General features: G+C 27.3%; 1 protein-coding gene and 1 long non-coding RNA gene across 5 annotated transcripts; one reads left to right on the top strand and one right to left on the bottom strand.

The window, feature by feature from the left end:
- Nucleotides 1-3,382: 3,382 nt before the first annotated feature.
- Nucleotides 3,383-5,697, top strand: LOC100574354. 2 transcript variants are annotated; one of them, XR_001678683.2, is made up of 4 exons: nucleotides 3,383-3,784; nucleotides 4,922-5,099; nucleotides 5,286-5,360; nucleotides 5,473-5,697. It is a non-coding gene; the product is annotated as an uncharacterized LOC100574354 (long non-coding RNA). The 2 variants fall into 2 exon arrangements; XR_118995.4 differs by having other exon boundaries at nucleotides 3,384-3,784; nucleotides 5,286-5,344.
- LOC100574257 lies at nucleotides 4,756-22,717 on the bottom strand. Of its 3 annotated transcripts, XM_003241141.4 has the most exons (4): nucleotides 21,870-22,717; nucleotides 15,267-15,318; nucleotides 6,083-6,107; nucleotides 4,851-4,972 (listed from the first exon to the last, which is right to left on the bottom strand). In XM_003241141.4, coding segments are annotated over exons 1-3 (774 nt in total). In that variant the 5' UTR covers nucleotides 22,590-22,717; the 3' UTR covers nucleotides 4,851-4,972; nucleotides 6,083-6,105. The 3 variants fall into 3 exon arrangements, with proteins under 3 accessions (XP_016655983.1, XP_003241189.1, XP_016655984.1); XM_016800495.2 differs by lacking the exon at nucleotides 6,083-6,107 and having other exon boundaries at nucleotides 4,861-4,972; XM_016800494.2 differs by lacking the exons at nucleotides 6,083-6,107; nucleotides 15,267-15,318 and having other exon boundaries at nucleotides 4,756-4,972.
- Between the last annotated feature and the right edge of the window lie 345 nt (nucleotides 22,718-23,062).

The raw sequence follows: 23,062 nt of genomic DNA on the forward strand, positions 1-23,062 counted from the left end.
TGGGCCCTTATTCATGATTCCAAGCTACAATACCTAACACGTTAATAAATAATTGGGGGGTGGTAGTTCGTAGTTAACGCCACTTTAAGCATTATTGTATATTACTGCTAAAACTCACTATTATTGAACAACGAAAAATAATTGACAAAATCTGGTACTTACGAATCATTTAGTTGTTATTAGGTACTTATAGAGAATTTATTTTATAATTTATATCCACCCTACACTGAAAAAATTATGAAGGTTGACATTTTTATTCTATCAGCTAACTGTTGCAAGTCTCATCAGTAATTTTTTTCTTTCGTATATGGATTAAGTCCATATCATTATGGTGATTCCAGTATAAAAACTAAAAGTATTATATAAAAAAATGACTTTGTTAATGTATTGTGAGTCAGACGTTAGTAATAACATTGAGTACGGTGCGCAGACTTTTTTCGCAGGGTAGCCGGTATTTTTAAACATATTTAGCTCAATACAAAAAATAACTCCCTAAAAACTCTTAATACGTACAAATAATTTGCCATATAATGCGAAAAGAAATTAGCAAGCATTTTATTTAGCTAATTTATTGGTTTTAGATATTTTAATTTGAAAAGTATGTACTAGTGGCGAATTCTCCAGGCATGCTTAGCATGCACCGCACGCTTAACAATAAAAACGTAATTAATAAAAATACAAAAATAATTTTGTCATCAATAATTTAATATTATGTAGGTACTGTGATTTCATTCCAATAAAGTAACAGTATAAAAACCTACAGACATTTGATCATATTATAATAATATAATAATGAAAAAAATTGATAATCTAATCAATCGAAATTCTTTTTTTCAAAGTTGTAGGTAGTATGAAAATAAGCAATAACCGCAGGAGCTTGAATGTTTTGGTGGCAAAACTCGCAATTCTCATGAAAATGGTGGATTTTGATTTCAATTATATTATCGTGAGTTTGCAATCTGTTTTATTATTTCTAGGTACCTGTGATGATTATGAAATCAAATTAATATTTGACTCCCAATATTTTATTATAAGAAAATAATATAAAAAAATATTCAAAATATTTAAATTATTGAACTAAGATACGGTAGGTTCATGCATAGAAAAGAGATAAGGGTTCATGATTCTAATTTATAATCAAAACATTTACAACTAAAAACTATATGGTTATAATAACCCTGCAGGGGATGCCATGGCATACCCGCGGCATCCCCCCTGCGCACGCCTATGGTACCTACCAATAGTAGTATACTATCTATCCTCATTGGTAATAATCATTTAAGGCCCGGCGCCTGTTGAGATAGAGGGCGCTTGTGTGAATGCACGATAATAATATTATTATACCACTAATATTTTATGATATACTTTTTTGAGGATTTAATTAGATATTATAATATTACCTATAAATTATAATGTATACTAAATATAATGTATTGACATTATATTTCATTATATTATACATATATATTGTTCTGAATTTTATGTAAGTATAAATGATAAAATAAAAATTTTTTTTATTTAATAAATTTATATATGTCAGCATATTTCAACAGGTTTAAACAATTAGGTATACAATTTTAAAAAATACAGTGTTGTGCTACCTAGTTGTTCTCTGAGTTGTAGTTGGTTAGGTACCTATAGCGGATAGTTTAAAATAAAATAATGAAAAAAAGAAAAGATAAGATATATTAATATTTATTAGTTAATAGCATATAGTGCGTAGGTACATTTTAATTAGAATTATCTGGTCGATCGTCGATAAGACTGCAGATGAAAGAAGGAAGAAAGGGGAACTAATTAATGAATGTACATTTTATACACAATTTGAGAGAATATTCCCTGGGTGATTTTTAATTTTTGGTGGCTTCCGCATAAGATTTAGTCTTCGAGTAGGTAGACGTTGGAATCAGAGCCTTTGGCTGGTGTGACTGTTTTTTTGAAGGCAGATTTGTAAACTGGGCATCCTTTGAAGTTAGCAGTGTACATAAAACATCCATTCAGAAAATATTTAAAATACATTACAAATACTTTAAAGATTTGAAATAAATATAATAAATAAACAGTGAAACATATACAAATTACACGGCATATTGGCAAATAAGTAAATTACATATTAAATTAAAATTAAGTTATTTTAAATATATTGTTTTTAACTGTTTAAAACTCGAACAATTTATTTTGTTTAAAACATCGTTTAAACAAAAATACAGTTTTCTTTTCAAATATTAAAAAATACACCAACTCTGGGAATAAGGCTATTGGTGTGAACCGTGAACCTAACCTACCTTCACACTATATTTCTACCGTAGTCAACTATTATTAACAATTAAACGATTCAATAAATGGAAATTATGTAGATTTAAAAGAAGATGCTGCGATTATAAGCTGCTGCAGACAATGCCCCACAACAATAGTGTCATTATGCAGTATCGATGTAGAACGTGTATCATCATTTATCACATAATATTAAGTGACAAAAGATCTGAGTTAGCGTATTTTTTCATTTTTTAAAAAAAAAATGTAATATCATAATAATATACAAACTATATTTTTTGTTTTTAACTGTTTTTTTTTTGTTAAAAACGATATTTAAGATGTAAACAAAATAAATTGTTTGAATCTAAAAACATGTTATAAACAGTAAATTTAAAATTACGTAATATTGTAGTTTAATATTATGTAATTTACTTATATGCCAATATGCCGTGTGCCCGTGTATTAGTATATGTTTCACTGTTTATGTATTACTTATTTTAAATCTTAAAAGTACCGTAATGTAATGTAATGTATTTTAAATATTTTCTGAATGGATGGTTTATCTGAACATTATATTATGTATGATATAGAATCATTGTATACGAAAAACAGTCTGACAGCCTACATTATATCACTATAGGTAGTCCATAGTACCTACCTAGGTATATTTGATGATATTATTGCTATTAAAGTAATTAACTTCCGAAATATTGCATTTGAAAATATCATTGTGTGTAAGTATACTGTACTGTACAATAATTTACTTTAAAAATGTCAAGTAACAACGAATAATATTTTTAAATTACAACAACTAGGTAGGTAGGTACCTAGAACCGTTATTCAGAATTCTTTGTTTAAATATTTGATATCGTCCAAATTAGAACTTTAAATATCTATTAACATTAAAATTGTGTTTACAAATTTTTTTGATTTTTTGGTTTCAATAAGAACTAGATATCTACTTCGAAGTTCGAAAAACCTTATTTAAAATTTTCTCGAAGGCCATATTAATTTCGTGACATTTCGTGATTGCATAGGATATTCTGCTTCAGCTGTCTCGTGGACCGAATCATTGTTATCAGTAAAGTTATCACTATTCACTAATACATTTTGTTCATGATAATAATTTTATAGTTTACTTTTAAATTTGTATCATTTCTTTTTCGTTGTCTATCGACTATTATAATATATTACTCTACAATACAATACGTAGCTTGGAACTTCTGAATAATAATTAATAGTAGTTTTACATTTAAAAAACTACAAATTATTATGATCAATAACTCATAAGAGTATGAATGAAGATACAGCACTAAAATGTGACAAGTTTATTTGAAATTAAACAAGCACGTTTTCAACAATGTCTCCATAGGCATTACGAATATCTCTGATTTAAAAGTTGCAGAAAGGAAGAATAAAATAAAAAAAAAATTACGTCCAATGAAAAAGTTGTAACTACTAAAACAATTTAAAGAGATGATGCATTTTGTCAAGGTTTTGTGGTAAAAGATACGACCAAAGCTGTTGTGTATGTATTGATTTTAAACCAAATTTTAAATAGTTTCACAAAATAAATTAATTGAATTAACATTATTTATTATTTATAATTTTAAGTTTTAAATATAATTATGGAAAATACAATTTTTCTTTTTAAAAATTAAACAGTTAAAAACATTAGATTCCACATAACTTTTTTTGGAATTTATAAAAGTAGAGAGGGTTTATACATAATTCATTTTATTTTATATTTTATATTTCATATAATAGGTAGGTATGCATTTAAAATAAAAATTATGAACTTGAGTCTTGAATGATCCCGCTTCGACTTCCGCTATTAGTACCTATATAACCTATCTTTTGAATCAATTTAAGTATACTAGGTATTACTTAGGTACATATTTATTTATTAAGTACCTACATGGCTACATATAACTGTTAAAATACTAGTATAAAAGACAAAAGTAGTTATTTACACATGTTACATTTAATAGTGAACTATGTACGTAATATAAAAATTTGTGTTTGCGTGTTTATGTTGTAACTGACTTAAGAACTTGATAGATTTTTTATTTTAGCATCTTAGACCTTAGTAGACAGTAATTACTAATTGATTTAGATCATACTTACTTTTACATACCTAATAGTTTTTAATTTTGTAGTTCTATACTTCCATAATCCATTACATATCTAATTTTACACACCTATACTTGTGTTTTATAGTATATAAAACAATTGATTATAAACACTAGTATTTATAATCAATAATAAAACTAATTATTTTTGGTAAATATCACATTCTTGTTATCCAATGACATTTTTAAACCTTCGTCTATGTGACCATGCTCCATGAGCGATAAAACATTTTAATTCTTGTAAATATAAAATATAATACACTAATTCAAGAATCATTAAAATATATTGTTTTATTTTAATTTTATTTTTATATTACATAAATATTTTAATTTGTTGAGGTATAGTAGGTACCTACTGTACCACTGTTTACAGTGTATTTTTTATTAATAAGTTTAGTTTAAGATCATCTTAATTACATAATAATTGATTTTTGCATTTTTTTTTAGAATATTGTACTTTTAGGCCTTAATAAGATTAAATACTAGAATCTAGTTTTCATTATTTTGTACAGTAATTATTTGTTATTTTCCAGGTGAAAGATGAAGTGTATAGTATACTTGTAAGGGTTACGGACTCTGCAACTCTGTAAATAATATAGTAAACAATAAAACTAAAGAAATTGAGAAAATTGAACATAATATTGAATTGAATTAAAGTATAGTACAAAAAAATCAGGTGGAATGCAGTACTTACTGACTACAAGTTGACTGGTAATTGGTAATCATACATTTACAAATTTGTCTTTATAGTTTAATAAATACAATCATTGTTATGTTGTAAATCAAATTGTATTTAATAGTTGTATGTTATAACTATAACTATATAAGTCATGTTGAATATGGTATAGCATGATAACCATTGTCCAGAATTTTTGTATCTGATTCTACTCATTTCAGGGGTTTGTACATAACGCAGTATTCAATGACGAACAGCCATCAACATATTAACAGTTCATGTATGCAAAATATTAAGTAAATTAATTTCTTATTGATCTTGATGGAATATAATAATACACAACCAAGAATAAAATATATGCATAAAAAAAATGGTAATTAATTATTATTCTTAATGTATTGTTTGCAGATCCAATTACACTGTGTTAAGTATTATAAGAACAAAACCCATTGAAGAAATACATATTAAACAACCAAATGTTAACTTGCAGTTTCAGAAAATTAGTTGCCACTATTTGATTCTCTACTTGAATAGAGATTATAGAATAAAATAATTTATAAATTAATAATTATTAAAATGTATATCTATTGAATGCATTTGTTGAAAAATATAGAGTAAAGTATGATGGCCCTATATTTTTGTATGTTAAAAATGTTGAACACATTAAGATAAATTATATAGTCAAATATCGTTAACTGAAACTTCAATAACTCGAAAACGTCAATAACTCCAATTTATTGTTTGCTCCTTGAAGTTATTTTATGGTATTTAACTTGAAAAATACATGAGTAAAATTTATTTTTATTCCATTCGAAGTTTGTGTTATTGAGATGTGACTGCATTAATATCACAGATCCTGATTTTCAAATATAAAACTGCAGTAGAACCAAGAGTCCTCTTGGGCCAAGGATAAATGTGTTAATTAACAGATTATTTCTAGTAGGTGATTGGTTGCAGTATAATATATTTTATTTATTAAACTTAATTTATACTAAAACCAAAAAAAATAAAAACTTACATTTGATTTTTGATTGCTTATAACTCTAAATTAATTTAAAAAAATTCTTAATTATTATCAGTCCCATTTATAAATAATACATTTATTAATAATAAAATATATTGTATTAGTTTTGTTCATAACTAATTTATCTTATAATATCTATACCATGTGTGTAATATAGGTAGGTAGGTATTATTGTATCAACCATTTCAATAAATGGATATCCAATGTCCATATTATGTATTTTCGTTAACATTTACAATGTGAATGAATTTCACTATCTGGACATCCAGTACAAAAAAAATTGATTTGACTAAGTGGATGTGACATATTATATGTATAATATACCTAAATGAATATAGGGGCTTGCATACTTAATAAGAGATATACATTTAGAGAAAAATTAAACAATACCTACATCTTAATATAATTAAACAATATTATTATTATTATTATTCATTCAAGTATTTCAGGTATTTATGAATGCTAATATTGTTATAACTTTAGGTAACTATAGGTAATGGGATATTCCATGGACCTCTCATGTACCCTAAATCCATTTGTGTTGGTCATGGGAATTGGGAATGCTACTTTCTAACTTAACGAGTTTAATTGAATGCATAAAATAATCTAACCTAACACGTTTAAAACAAAAAATATGTCTAACTTAGTAGTTTATTTTTAATGCAAAAATCCCAATATATCGTAAAATATAAGACAGCTGTGTTCCGACTGGATAATATTTAATAATTTTTATTTAGAATTTTTTGAAAATGGACACATTTCGGATCAATACTTTATATTTCTTGTAATGCATGGATCAAGATATAAACGGTTATATACATAAAATAGTTGGTTCTTAATGTATTTAATGAATTTAATGTAAATTGTAATAATTTACATTTGAAACAAACAATTAACAATTTGAACGATCCGGTTTTTAAATTTTTATTTTACGCTATAAAAAAAGGAGCGAACAAGTGTGCAGCACTCTACTGTATAGTTAAGAGTCAAATAGTCAAGTGGGTCACTATAATAGATATGTTAAATTGTAATTTAATGATAAATCATTAAGTAGGATTTTGAGCGAAGTCTATCTGTCAGCCTATATTATTAAGTATGTTTTATAGTATTATTACTATTAAAGTAATTTATTTTACATTTTTACAATTAGTATTTAGCAATGTCTGTAATACAGAAGGAAGAATTAATTTTTGACGAAAACACTGCATTTAAAAGTTTCAATATGACATACTGACATATATCATTGTCTAATTTTTATTGAAAAAATTGCCCATTATACCCCATTATTTATTTCTATATACACCCCTGCGACTCAAGTAAAACAAAATACATGTATATTTGAGAGTAGAGCGGATATAACAAATTAAATTGACAATATTTACAAGAGAAAAACATACTTATAATATTTCTCATACCAAATTATAAGTCATTATAATATAATCATAATTAAGTATTAACCCAACTATATATTGTGTCTGCATATAAATACTGTACCTAACATTAATATAGAATACATTTAAGGTTCATTCATGGTACATTAATATTTCATATTAAATTTGTTTAAGCTGTCAGCAGGGGCGTAGCTGATTAAAGTGTAATTCAGAAAGTCCTAAAGCTCCAAGAAATATTTCATAATTTTCATATTATAAATTTAGTATTTACTAAATGAGATATTATATAATATTTATCTTTTTGTTACCTAATATTGCAATATATTTTTTCATTTAAATACATTTAAAAATAATAATAATAAAATGTTTTTATCTTAATTTATATTTTATTATAGATTTATCAAGTATTTTTCATTATCTATAGGTACCTACATAACCTTTAGGTACCTATATAAATCTTTAAAAATATGTTTATCAATGTTCAACAATGTTAAGCTATCAAAATGATTTTGCTCCATAAATCATATTATAAGTCATGTTCAAAATGCATTGATCCTTCCCATAGTGGAAAAGAATTATTCAAAAGTAGATTAATTGAGAGTATTAACGGTATTTTTGACATTTTTCTCAAATTTGTTATTACTAATAACTGCTTCATATGCAACTTTTATTAGTCTTTTAATAAAGTCTCTTACCATCAACTTACTCAAATTTACTTTAATATCAAAGGTAGGTAACAACATAAAGTTGATTCTGTAAAACGTTGCAAATTTGAAATGTGGTATAGGTGCGTTTATAAGACGGTGACAAATTACAATAACATTACATGCGTGTGTGGTAATTGGTGAAGCGTTAAAATACAGTGTTTCCAGGCAGAATTAAATCAGATATACCATTGAAAGTTCAGTAATCGACCAATCACAGAGTCATAGGTAGGTAGGTACTATGTATTATGCAGTACAAGACGAATTCAAGTATCGGCTTTCGACCATCAGTATTTCGTGAATAATAAGTAGGTGGGTAATAATATATTATAGGTATGACAAAAATGTTTGTGGAACCTGCCCCCAAATGAAAATACCATAGTATAAAAATGATTGAACTAAAGCTAAATATATGGTTCGTCTCATATCATTATTAAATATATGCCTTAAATCATAAAAAAATGTTCGAATAGTATTTGTAAGATTACTAGTATAATATGATAATTCCATTAAATGTATTATCTAAAGTGAGGCCTAAATACTTAATATAATTTGTATTCTCTAGAATACCGCAATTATCACTATTACTAGATTGACATTTAGATGAATGTATGCATATATTTAGTTCTGGACTAATTACCTCTGAGTTAATATTAAAGTGAATATATTTGGACTTGTTTAAATTTAATTCTAATAAGTTATTACCAAACCAATCTTTAATATCATTAATAAATAATAGGTAATATTGTTTGAATTTATATGTATATATTGACTCTATAGAATTCCACTATGAATTAAAATAGCAGTAGTCGTCTACATAGCAAATTATTTCAGCATCAACACAACAATAATATTTAAAAGACCATTTATATATGTTATGTAGTACAGAGGGCCAAGTACAATGTATTTTCTAACACCATGTGTTATATCAAGTGGTGTGCTTATTGAATTATTTATTTTAACTATTTGTGTTCTTTTTGATAGGTAGGAATTTAATAAATCATACATTTTGCCTCTTAATCCACAATAATAAAGTTTTTTTAAAAGTATATTATGGTTAACACTTTTTTAATATATAGAAATAATCCTAGAAACTCAGAGTTACTGTCTAATTAGTAATTTGTCATGTATAAATTAATTTGAAAGAAATAATGCATCATTAGTCAATTTACCATTTAAAAATCCAAATTGATTTTTTGAGAAGAAGTTATTTTTGTTTAAACACTAGTATTCTATATTTTATTCCTACATTTTTCAAATATCTTAGATATGGTTAAGGATAATAGGTACTATTACTGCTATTGGTTGATAATTTGTGATATTTTTAGAATCTCCTGCTTTATATAAAATAAGAACCACACATTTTTTAAAACAATTAAGAAATGTACCTAGTGAAATTTCCAAATTGAAAAGAATGGATAATGGGTAGGATATAGATGTAGCAACTTGTAATAAAATATAATCAGACTATCCTGATTCGTAATAGGAAGAATGATCTTTTATTGTTTTTAATAAATTTTCAATATCAACATTATTTATTGGATTAATAAAAATTGAATCTGATATATCATACTTGTTATTAAGATATTCAAAAGATTTAAAGTTATAGCCAGATGATTTAATATTATTTTCTATAGTAGCTCCAACATTAGTAAAATATTTATTAAATATACATTACAAATTTCCTCCTTTGTAGTAATTAAAATACCAGAATTATCTCTTATTTGATTGATTGTAAAATTATTTGCTTTTTTCCCAGAAACTTATTTTATTATATTCCAAAGTTTTTTTATAGTATTTACCTGCATTAGTTATTATATTCTGATAATGAAATAATTTAGCTTTTTTTATTAAATGATATACCTAACAAATTTCTATATATATTATATTTTATTTTGAAGTTTTTATCAAAAGGTCTTTTTTTAAGAAATAAGTTAATTGATTTCTTTTTATAATAGACACAATTAAACCATTAGTAATCCAATCTTTAATCTTTTTATTTTTGAATTTGTTTACATTAAATTTACTAGAAGATAAATTAATTCACTAATTTTGTTATTGATCTTATCAAATGATTTATCAATGTTTGTATCATTAAGATACCAGTGTTCTGTGTTTATAAGCATATTAAAATGGATAAAATCAATTTTATATTTAGTCTTAAATAGATCATGAATACTATTCTTCATATTAGAAATATTTTTTATGAAAATGCTGTGGCATAATGATCGGTAGGTACTTAATGTTACACTTTATTACATATGATCTCAGATCTGATGTCACTAATTTCTTTATTTTTATTGTATGAAATTATTAATACATAAAACGAATCCATTAAAAAATGTTATATGTTGACATTCTGTAGATATAACATAATTATTGCTCTTGACTCTTGTATACATTAATGTCACCATATATTGTACATTTATTTAAATTATTATTAGTATTATTAATAAGGTATTACACTAAATCACTTATAAATATATCTATACGTTATCATTGAGGATCTATAAATACCAAGAATAATATATATGCTACCTATTATTAATTTTACATTTTATTCTATGAAATTACAGTTACTGATTATGGTGTGCCTGACATTTATTAATTTAATTTGCTCTTTAATCAATATTGTTATACACATCTTATACACTATCACTTTTATTCAATTTACCTATTGAGTTAAGTGTCTGATAAGTAGCCATTTAATATGAATTTAAAATCATGAGCAAGCCATGTTTCGCTTAAAACAATTACATCTTAGTCACAATTATTTGAATCCAAAAATAATGATAATTCATCAAAATGTAATCAAATTCTTTTAATATTTAGACTTTAAAGCTACCTAGCTAATAAAGTAAATGTGTTTTCATACATACATTGAATAATATTATTATTTTCTAAAACTATGGAGTTAATATTATTTATCGAATCAATTTCTTTTATTGTATCTAAATTCATGATGACATTTTAATAACAAAAAGAATTACCCTAATATAATTTATACTTGCAATTTATTAATATCTAATTCGGGAATCACTTTTTGTTATTTTTGAGCCACCTTTTTCCTGACTAATACTTCAGCATTATTATTCCAAACATATTTATATTATTTTTCTCTGCATATAATCCTGGTTTTCGCAAATAACATTCCTTTGAATTTGGTGAGTTTCTCGTCCGCAAATATTTTAACATCCGAAGGACCAGGTATTAGCAACCATATTTGTATTCAACTTTATTATCTTGATTTTACTGAGAAGATCATTTTTTATTTCCAAAAAGTTAATCTCTGCTATTAGTATTCCTGAAGTATTTTCCTTTGTGATGAGTCTGTATACCGAATTAATAATAACATTACAATCAACTATTTTGGCAATAGAAAAGATTTTTTTACAATTAACGAATTGAGTCTTCTTTATGAGTTATGCAATCTGTACATTTAATACGAATACAAGCTATAATAATTTATAAATTTGAAATTTACACACTGGGAAATACACATTATACTCGTGTAAATAATCGTATATGAACTTTATCACGTAAAGGTTAATCGCATAAAGTTTATCGTATAAGGTAAACCGCGAGTGGCTTTATAATACATAGTTGGTTGAAGTTTCTATATACTCAGTGGCCTCTCGTAAGTTAGGTAGACCCACAGTAGTACAGTACTACATTTCTGGGTATGCCACTGCCACTTACCCACCCTTTTTTTCAATTAAATGTTCAATACAACAAGATGATATTACTTTTATACTGACCGTTATTTTTAATTTGTATATGTCATTATAATATATTTTGTAAACTGTAGGTAACTATAATGAATCAGTCTAAGTAATCAAATTCAAATATTATATAAGAAAATTAATAAATTATATATGAAATACATACCTACTTATATGTTTATATCTAAGTAAAACAGTACTTCGTAAACGGTACGGTATGGGATTATACGGCAATTTAATAAATAATAATAATAATCACAACATACATCATTATAATAATAAGTAATAACATTTTTAAGAGTAAAATGTTAGTTAGAATTCTATTAAGGAAATAATACACTTTTTTTAAATTATGTTGAATTATTAAATATAAATTGGCATCAGTAGTTGTGGCATCAGAATCCCAATGAGATCCTCTGGAGAAGTTCTCATTGGTGTAACATGACTAATCAATATTGATCATAAAGTTACTTCATCATATGAAATGTAATGGTTAAGTTGTAACCACTACTGATGCAATTGTAGAACGCGTCGCCATGATACTTAAGCAACAATTTTCCAGAGGCCCACTCGAGTCTTACGGTTTGGTCGTGTCTACGTTAACGGCCGTAATGGACCGACAGACGGTGGCTGGTGACTCGGGCAAATCGGAAAGACGTCCAAAGTCGTACAGGAAGTGACTGTAGGGGTGGTGGCTGCTACTGGAGTTTCGGAAGTTACGCTGAAGCTTCACACTCAAAGGCCGTCGATACACTATCATCGACAAGCGCTATCTATCGGCATCGATGGCCGCCGTATCGTTCAGGATTGTTCAAGAAAGCGAGTAGACGTGTCCGTAGCGCGCTCTAGTACACACTGTCCGATGTGTGGTTATTATTATTATCTTAAATTGTGCGAATACGTATAGACTCATTTAATACTTAAAACGAATCGATTCCACAATATTCGAATCAAATTCATAATCGTAAACCGTGGTGAATATCTTTAAAATTTAACGAGACAATTAAACATGCTATCGTTATTTTTGCACTTTTATATTAGGTACCTCATACTTATGTCCTGTATATTACTTATAAAATACATTATATAGCTACAATTGTATCTATCTGTATTATAAGCTACCTATATAATAGTAGGTCACACGACAGTGCGTTGTTATTGCTAGGTTTTTATGAATATGCGAGCGGTATATTATCAGGCAGGCAATCTGCCTGTGGTAGTTCGCGGACCCCGTGACGCGCGTACGTAAGTGTATTTAACTCTATAGCACGATTAAAGATATACAGGTTTCTCAACGACCCTATGCACATACACAACAAAAGTGGTGCTCGTAAATGTTGATTTGTAACAGCTGATCGACGATGTGAGAATAACTACTATCGCTCCAATACATAATATTATAATATTATAATATTATAATATTTTAATATTATCTATATTGATATATTTTGTAGTACCAAGAGAAATCACTATAATGCAAAAGCGCTAACTGTTATTCTTGCTACGACAAGATCGTTAATTTTAAGCGCCTCAAAAAATAAGTTTCGTCGAGTAACCTGTAAATCTTTAATCGTGCTCTAAAGAATCAAAAAATTAGTCCACCAAAACCGTGGTTCGAACTCGATACACAGGCTTATCGCGTATTAATAATTATTAACTAATAGCACAGATTATATAAAACATATAATTATTTTTTAATTATTTTCATATAATCTGTGCTAATAGCAACCATTTATAATCAAATCATAATAATAATCTCAAAATCCCTGTTTGAGAACTTCCCTGAGGTCAGGGTTGGACTTGTTGTTTAATTTTTTCGCGACAAAATGTAGCATATCTTCTTCCCCAACAGGTATAATCTATCTCTGTGCCAAATTTCATGAACGGATGAACGGTTTAGGAATGCATAAATGACACAGTCACAAACATTTTTGTCATACCTATAATATATTATTACCCACCTACTTATTATTCACGAAATACTGATGGTCGAAAGCCGATACTTGGATTCGTTTTGTACTGCATAATACATAGTACCTACCTACAACTTTGTGATTGGTGAACTTTTAATAGTTTATTATTCGATTTAATTCTACTTCGAAATACTGTAATTGAACGCTTCACTAATCACTACACATGCATGTAATGTTATTGTGATTTGTCACCATAATATAGGTAAGTACCGTAAAATAGGTACCACATTTCAAATTTGCAGCATCAACTTTACGTTATTACCTAACTTTGATATTTAAGTAATTTCAGTGAGTTGATGGTAAGAATGTACGATAATTATAGCTGTGTTTTTACATTGATGCTTTGCGAAGTTTACAGTTTTCCTAGGTTATGACAATTTTTATATTAGATTCTGAGTGTAGCTATGTCGCATATTAAACAATTGTTTTACAATGTGTACTTTTTTTAAAAATTATTTTTGCGTACGTCATTACTTATTACCCACCTTTTGGAGAAGTAAAAATATTCTGATGGCAATTGAATCTGGTTAATACTTTGGAGAATTAATTATTTCTCAGAGTAACTGGGAAAACCTAAACAAAATAGATAAGTACCTAGAGAAAACATGAATATAGAAATTTTACGAGAAAAAAAAATCGTCCACTATAAGTAATTGAAGCAATTCTTTGATTTTCAATTTCAGTATCTATTCCGGTGTGAAAGTGACTTTATAGATGGTGCATTCGAGAGGCCAAAGTTTAAAATTCCCTGTAGTTTTCAAATGAGATCGAGATTTCACAATTGTTCTTCTCGGTGGTTTTTACCATCATTATGTCATAACACCTCAATAATGTAATATATTTTGTACTTTGAACATGTAAAATATAAATAAACAATTTTTTTGGCAACACACATTACAGTAAATAGTGACACACTGCTTGAGAACCACTGAGTTTAATGGATGTGTTAAATTTGATTTCAATGACATTATAATATCTTTGTGGTATACGATAAATAATTCTGAGCGAAGACGGTCTATAATACTAAGTATATTTTATAATATATTTGTATCGCTATTTATGTAGGTAATTTATTTTACTACTACTTATACAGTAGGTTGAATTAATATTAGTCGAGAACTTTGAAATTTTAATTGTGTGTAGGTATAATATATAAATATATAATCATATATTTTACAAGTTTTAAGTATCCAAGAATAATATTTTTAAATTACAACAAATAAAATCGGTAAGACGTTATATTATTAAAAAATAATTTCTTAAAATAAAAAATATTATCAATAAATTATCTAAAAATAATAATTAGTTAAAATATCTAATTTCGTTCAAATGTTAAATTAAATTGTTTATAAAAAAAAACGGTGTTTATATATTTTTTTAATACTTACAGTATGAACTACTTAATATGACTTTATGAGGATCCTTGTTTTCAATCCTTAGCTATAAAAATTAAATATTTTATACTTTATATTTTTGTGATTTTGACGATTGATGATTTATATGTCAACATTTGAAATTTAAATATTGATAAAAGAAATGGTATGCATATTAATATGTATCTTAATTGGATACTATAACAACTTACGAGGAACTTTGTATTAAATTTTCAAGCTTCTTGCCTCAATGGTAAAGTTTTTAATAATATATAATATAATATACAAAAATATATGTAATATACATAGTTTAAATAATAAAAAATAAAAAATTCGTAATACAATAATATCTAGAATTTTATATATTAATAAATATTATATATTACAAAAACATATTATTTATTTTTATTTTTACTTTACAGAAATATTATGTTCTGAATTATTATAGTAAGTTACCTTATCCATTATTTTATGTAGGTAGGTAGGTACCTAAACTTAAATAACTAATGAAAATCTTAATCAAGAAAGTCAAATAAGAATTTAAATCAAAAAGTTATATATTATATACTATATAGTATGTGTATGTGCTTATAATAATTATGTCGGTTATAAATTTAATTAGGTAATTTAATAAAAATAATAATAATTTTACTATTGTAATTTTAATCATTTAACCGTGTTTTTTCTTCAGATTTGTATTTAATACTTATAGGTACTTTATACATATAATATAAAATCTATGTAATATATATCAACTTTATATTGAAATAGGTAACTACCGAGTCTAATGAGAGGCGAAAATGGTGCGGTTATTGCGATTTTACTAAGACTCGTGCGGAAGTATAGGTATAACCACAGAAGGGGGGGGGGGGTAATGTTAAACATTTTAAATAGAGGTAAACTGGTAGAAGTAAACATATTAATTTTTTTACAAGTAATGATCAAAAAGTCAGCATGATACAGACCGCTTCGCTCACCTCAGAACAGTATATTATTAATGTATTATTATTTATTACTATTATAAATTTAAAACTGATGATATATTATCCCATTCAATAAATTATTTTGTGCAGATTCCGTTTTGGTTATACAGTATACTATATAACATAATGTATAGCCGGTAAACAGTATATTATAGGAGGTATACATTAGTGTAATAGTATTTACGTCTTATATAGGTATGGGCTATTTTTAAAATGTAAAATATCTATCCATATTATATATAATTAGTAATTAACGGGTTTGGACATTAATTGAACGTAGAAATGGATTTATCAGGCATGAGCTGCAGTGACCTCGTCTTAAAATGTTGGTAATTAAAGCTAGATAGGATTAATGGGCGTAGACATATAGTATAGTGCGTTATCCTTAGCGCAAGATATAATAGTGTTAAGTTTAATAAGTGTTGTCTCTGTCTTACAAAACGCGTAACATACCAAATTTACGCTCAGAAATTCACGTTTTATGCTGTTAGCTTAAAAAATCTGTGTTTTGTTGGAAGTTTTTTACGACACTTCAGTTTTTAATTGAGTTATGAGCATTTTAATTAACATTTGTTATACACGCATAACTCACTTAAAAACTGAATTATCATAAAAAAATTCCAATAAAACACAGATAATGTTCTTACCATCAAGTTTCATAGTAGGTTGATTCGCTCTAATTTTTAAGCTAACGGCATACAACTTGAACTGCTGAGCGTAAATTTGGTATAATGTTACCTGTTTTTAAGACGGAGACAACACATGCAAGTGTGGCGTCCTCTTAATTATTATTATAAGATAAAAGAATTATAGGAAATTGGAATAAAACCAAAAAAATAAATTCCTAACGAATCTTAGTTCAATAAATTGTATACGTCGGATTATGGGAATTGGGAGCTAAAGCACTATTGATACTGCTTTATATTATCATTTTCATTTATAAGTTAATTTATATAAAAAGGTTTGGTCGTGTGGATAGGCATAGACGAAAATCCATTAGAATTTCAGGGGGGGAGGCTAACATTATCAACATCAATGTTAGCGGGGTGGCTTCGATTTTAGAAAACTAAAAAAGAAGTGGGCTTGATGGACTTCAAAAACAAGTGTTCTGTAAATATTTCTGTTTTTTTGTTAATTTTTCCTAATTAATATGAAAAGTAGGTACTACACTGAAATTTTCTTAATTTGTCTCCCCCAAAATCAAATTTTACTACTTTTTTTTTAAACTGAAAACTATTTACATCATTTCGAGATTTCGACGAAATTTTGTTAAAATTTGAACTATTTTCTTATAACACAAATGTTGACAATGTATTTTTAATATTTTTTAGTTGCTGTAAGAAATAACTTAGGTATACAATTGATATTATATTAAAATGTTAAATATTTTATTTTCAAACAAAAATGTCATTATATATCAGTGGCTGATCCAGGGTCTAATTTTGAGAAGGTCTGGTGGGGGGGTGCTAGTTAAGACGTCGATGCATTGATGGTGCTAGAAAACAATTTTATTCCTGACATTTTTGATCCATATTTCTTACTATGCAATTTTTATGACAACAATAAAATTGTGAAACCAAGCTATTCAAAATACATCTATGAATATAAATCCATATATTCTAAATTACCTGTTATTTTCCTGATTTGATTTTACAAATATTATCTATTACGTCTTAGGTAAAAGTTGTGCCACAGTATTTTTAATATATTTAAATTATGTACTGCAACTTTGTGAAATATTTTATTAAATTTTCGATATTGCTGTTTAAAATTTTAATGTAAGACAAGTGTTGTTGAACTTTGGCGTAAATCGGGGGGAGGGGCCTTAGGAGACTTAGCCCCTCAAAAAGTCCATCAAGCTCACTCCTTTTTTAGTTTTCTAGGATCAAAGCCACCCCGCTAACATTGATGTTAATAATGTTAGCCCCCCCCTGACATTCAAATGGATTTTCGTCTATGCCTATCCACACGACCAAACCTTTTTATATAAATTAACTTATAAATGAAAATGAATATTATTTCCATTTTTTTGTCTGAAAGTATACATTGTTTGCCAACTGTATTGACTACCTACCTCAAATATTCAATAAAATTACTGATACCGAATTTCGTCATAAAGTTATGGGCATGGACCAATTGCGCCTAAAACAACATTTTTATTTTTGGGTTAATATACCAATTGCGCCTCATATATTTTAGGGTCAGTGTACCAATTGCGCCTCTTATATTTTACGGTCAATATACCAATTGCGCTTGTATTCAAATTATATTATTCTAAATTGCTACCTATGCTCAAATTATTATTTAAAAAATTATTATTATTCTTAAAACATGCAAAATTGTTTTCTAGCACCATCAATGCATCGACGTCTTAACTTTGTTCGCTGTTGAGTTGTCGACATGGTCACGATCTCGTATCGCAGTCCCATCGGTCAACATCACGATTTGAAATGTATAGATATCTTAAATCGTAGTCAAAACTTTAATTAAAATAACAAAAAATGAAAGATTTAAAACCACACTATTGCAGCGGTGTCTAGAATCTGCAGTTGGACTCGACGCGTTTTTCTGAGACAACGCAAACTCCCCGCACAGCAATTCTACTGAGGATCCATGCGGGTCGATAATATTCCAGCCGTAGCAATTGCACTAACACTATAACAATAATCACTCGCAATACACTTAAGTTAACTTAAGTCAACCCACGTTCAATAACAATTATTGCTCATACGCAAACACGCAATACTATTTTCCGAAGCATAATAATTATTATCATTTCATACTGCTGTCCATAAATATATTTAAAGTAATTAGGTCTGTAGTATAAGAATAATACTCATTACTCGCACACATTTACTCCAGTTTCTATTTAAATTATAACAATCTTATAGATTAATATAAATTATGATACGTAGATATTATCATTGATTATAATATATATATTATAATCAATGGTATTATGTTACATGTTACAATATTTTGTAGTCAGATGGATTTTCATAACTTAGGTATTGTACTCAGTAATGCGAAGAGATATAATTGTATTGTATACTATATATGTAGTTGAGTTTTAAATATATTAATATAACAACTAATAGGTGTACTAAACATGTCAGACGATTACAGATATAAATAAAAATAATTTTACACACTATGGTTGTTTTTTTGTTTTTTAAATTAATGTTTAATTTGTATAAGTCAATTATATGTATTAAGATGATTTAATGCAGATCGTTTTAAAAGAGTCCAACATAGGATTTTTACTTTTTGCATGCGTGCATGTCGTATGAATGTGTGCGTAGTAATAAAATTGCATTACCTATAGAGTGCAAGACTCAGTGACTGTAGTGTAAAGAAATAACTGGGCACTCCTGCACGTGCACACATGTTATGTCAACAACGTGTCGTCACGCGCTAACAAATAATATTTCCTTTTTTTTTTGTCTGAAAGTATACATTTTTTGCCAACTGTATTGCCTACCTCAAATATTCGATAAAATTACTGATACCGAATTTCGTCATAAAGTTATTACCTACTTTATAACCAGTTTCAAACAATTTAAAATTGTTTGACCCAGTTTTTGACAAAATCGTATTTGTTTTTTTTTATTGCAATTCATACATTAATATCCAAAAAGACTTAAAATTTTCACAAAATATTAATATTATTGTACATTATTTAACTTTCATATAATATCTTGGCACTTTTAGGGCTGTTTTTGGATTTTATTCAAGTTATGTATAACAGTGGCGGATCCATGGGGGACAAAGGGGACTTACCCCCCTCCCCCTAATAATCATAGTTTTCCTTTGTTATACACTGTGTTTAGCCAATTTTTTTAATTTAGCACCCCGCCCCCCCCCCAGACCCTCTCAAAATTAGACCCTGGATCAGCCACTGATATATAATGACATTTTTGTTTGAAAATAAAATACTTAACATTTTAATATAATATAAATTGTATACCTAAGTTATTCTTACAGCAACTAAAAAATATTAAAAATAAATTGTCAAAATTTGTTTATAAGAAAATAGTTCAAATTTTAACAAAATTCGTCGAAATCTCAAAATGTTGTAAATCGTTTTCAGTTTAAAAAAAAGTAGTAAAATTTGATTTTGGGGGAGACAAATTAGGAAAATCTCAGTGTAGTACCTACTTTTCTTAATAATTGGGAAAAATTAACAAAAAAACAGAAATATTTACAGAACACTTGTTTTTGAAGTCCATCAAGCCCACTTCTTTTTTAGTTTTCTAAAATCGAAGCCACCCCGCTAACATTGATGTTGATAATGTTAGCCTCCCCCCCCCTGAAATTCTAATGGATTTTCGTCTATGCCTATCCACACGACCAAACCTTTTTATATAAATTAACTTTATTATATAGGATTATGAAATGGGGGGTGTTTTAAGTATAGATTAAAACCAAGTTTTTACAGTTTTCGTATATAAATAGATTTAGGGTTCGTGACTTGACTTGTTGCATTAAAAATTATCGAAATATGCAGTCAACATTTTCAAAATATGCTTAAATATAATATGTAGCTACATTTTTATATTATTTTTGAAAAATACATAAAACATATTGCAATTTTGGTAATAAAAACTAAAAAATAGGTAGGTAGGAATATAAGCTTGATAAATAAATAAATTACAAATTAATTTTTAAAAATACTGGCATACAATACTAGGTTAATAAATAAGTAATAACGAATAACGTGATATACGAACACCGTGATAAACGAACACGTACCAATTTACTGATGTTCATTTCTTCGTACAATCTAGAATCTAGATGTCAATTATAGTTTTAATACAGTTTTGTCAAAAACACACTTACATATGGGCCATCTGTAGCCAAGCTCCACCAACAACTTTAACAGCCCTCCACCCATCCCAAACATTTACTTAATTTGTTTAGGCTTATTCAATTTTATAATAATAGTATTGTATTAGACTTCGGCCTCCCCAAATCTCAAAATAATAGTCTATGTACCTAACTAAACATAATATTTTTAAAGATATTTTTCAATGTTATCCAAATATGATTTTTCCCGACAATTGTATGTAATTTAAGTTTAAAAAAAATGCAAAATATGCAAATCAAAACTTTGTATTTAATTTCGCCATTTCATAAGACAAATTTATAACTTAACGTGCAAGCAGTCCCGAACCCTTTAAACTTTATATTTATCAGGGGTAAAAATGTCAATGGGGGGAGTTTAAACACCCAAAACCCCCCTGGCTACGCCACTAGAGTCAAGTGCATCTCGTTATTGAGTAATTCACTATAAAGAACGATTCAATTTATTTCAATGATAAACCATTACAATAGTATGACCTTTATGAACAACGATTCTGAACGAATTACTGAGACGTATAACAGCTTATATTACTAAATTAATTTTATTATATAATATATTTACTATTATAGTAATTTATTTTACTAAAACTGAATAGACATTAGCTTAAAATTAATCTAAATATTTTGAAAATATCAAACATTTGGCGATAGACACGAGGTACAACCTACCACCCTTGCTGTCTATTATTGAAATTATTAAATTAATAATTTATTCTATTACAATAATAATTTTGTTTAATTGCCATTATTTATATTTATCATAAAAGTTTACCTCTTCGTCGACAAATATGCCTTCCTCTTCAGAATATCCATCCGTCTGCTTAACGGAACTGTCGATCCATAAATTCACTTTATCTGCTACATCTCTTGGACATTTGGACTCAGAAAAAGCATCTTCATTTAAATCATTAACGACTGCTTCCTTTTGCACAATTGCTATATCTTTGTCAGCTATATAATTTCCATCATTAGCGTTTTCATCTTCTACACCATTATCCTCCTCCTCATCAGCATAGTTCTCTTGAATGGTATTTTCTTCAGTATTAATAGCTGTACTAGCAGTTTCAGTTGCTTTTTTTTGATTGTCCATCAACATGGAATTACCAACAAGTGTGAATCGCAATCCTGAACTGACATTGAACAGACGTGGTTTTTTTTTCTTTACCTTACATTTTTCAAACACGTTCCGAAATCCTTGGAACTTCTTTTCAATATCCTCAACCGTGTTTTCTTCCAATACACGACCATCACCTATTTTGGCACCAACCTCGTCTGCATGCATAGAAGGAACGTACGATTCTTTTATATTAGCTCTCTGACATTTTTTTCGACGTCGGTCATTCGATCGGTAGAAAACGCGGAACAACGATTTTTGCTCACGATTACGGACATTGCCTGAAGCTGAACGTACATCGTACACACAATTCGGTTTCGGATGACTTATACCAAGTAACTTTGTCACATAATACTTACAAGTGGCCGCCATATCCATTGCAAGTATACACTATTATACAAACACATTGTCGATTACCAAATTTCTTATATCATGAACATAATTAATAATATATAAAACTACTCCTACTGTCGTTACGAAAGCATACACACATAATTTAAATGTATGGTATATGCGGTGCTGCGGTGAATAAGGCATCGTGCGAACATTTGTGTAAACAAATTCGCAATAAATAATAAATAATATTAATAATAATAATAATAATATAAATAATCGCACAATTACACCAGTTTTTAATGTATATACTTCGAAGGTTAAAAAGATATTTTGATTTCAGCCAAATATTTTCTATATAATATTATATTATAGCTTATTCAGAAGTAAGTACCTAATAATTTTATTCAATACAATAAGATAAATATAATAGGATAAAACATCTAATTAAAATGGCTTAATATATTTTTTTTTAAATTTAAAATTGGTACATTATACTACAATTAATTTATGATAAA

The sequence above is a fragment of the Acyrthosiphon pisum genome, chromosome X, assembly GCF_005508785.2.
Source record: "Acyrthosiphon pisum isolate AL4f chromosome X, pea_aphid_22Mar2018_4r6ur, whole genome shotgun sequence".
Taxonomy (NCBI): domain Eukaryota; kingdom Metazoa; phylum Arthropoda; class Insecta; order Hemiptera; family Aphididae; genus Acyrthosiphon; species Acyrthosiphon pisum.

What these genes read in the sequence shown, in the direction of transcription:
- LOC100574257 (XM_016800494.2), bottom strand. Translation starts at nt 22,589, where the DNA reads ATGGATATGGCGGCCACTTGTAAGTATTATGTGACAAAGTTACTTGGT. An exon ending in GCATATTTGTCGACGAAGAG is followed by an intron (nt 4,973 to 21,869) that starts GTAAACTTTTAT and finishes TATTATTTACAG; the next exon opens with AGTTGCAGAGTCCGTAACCC.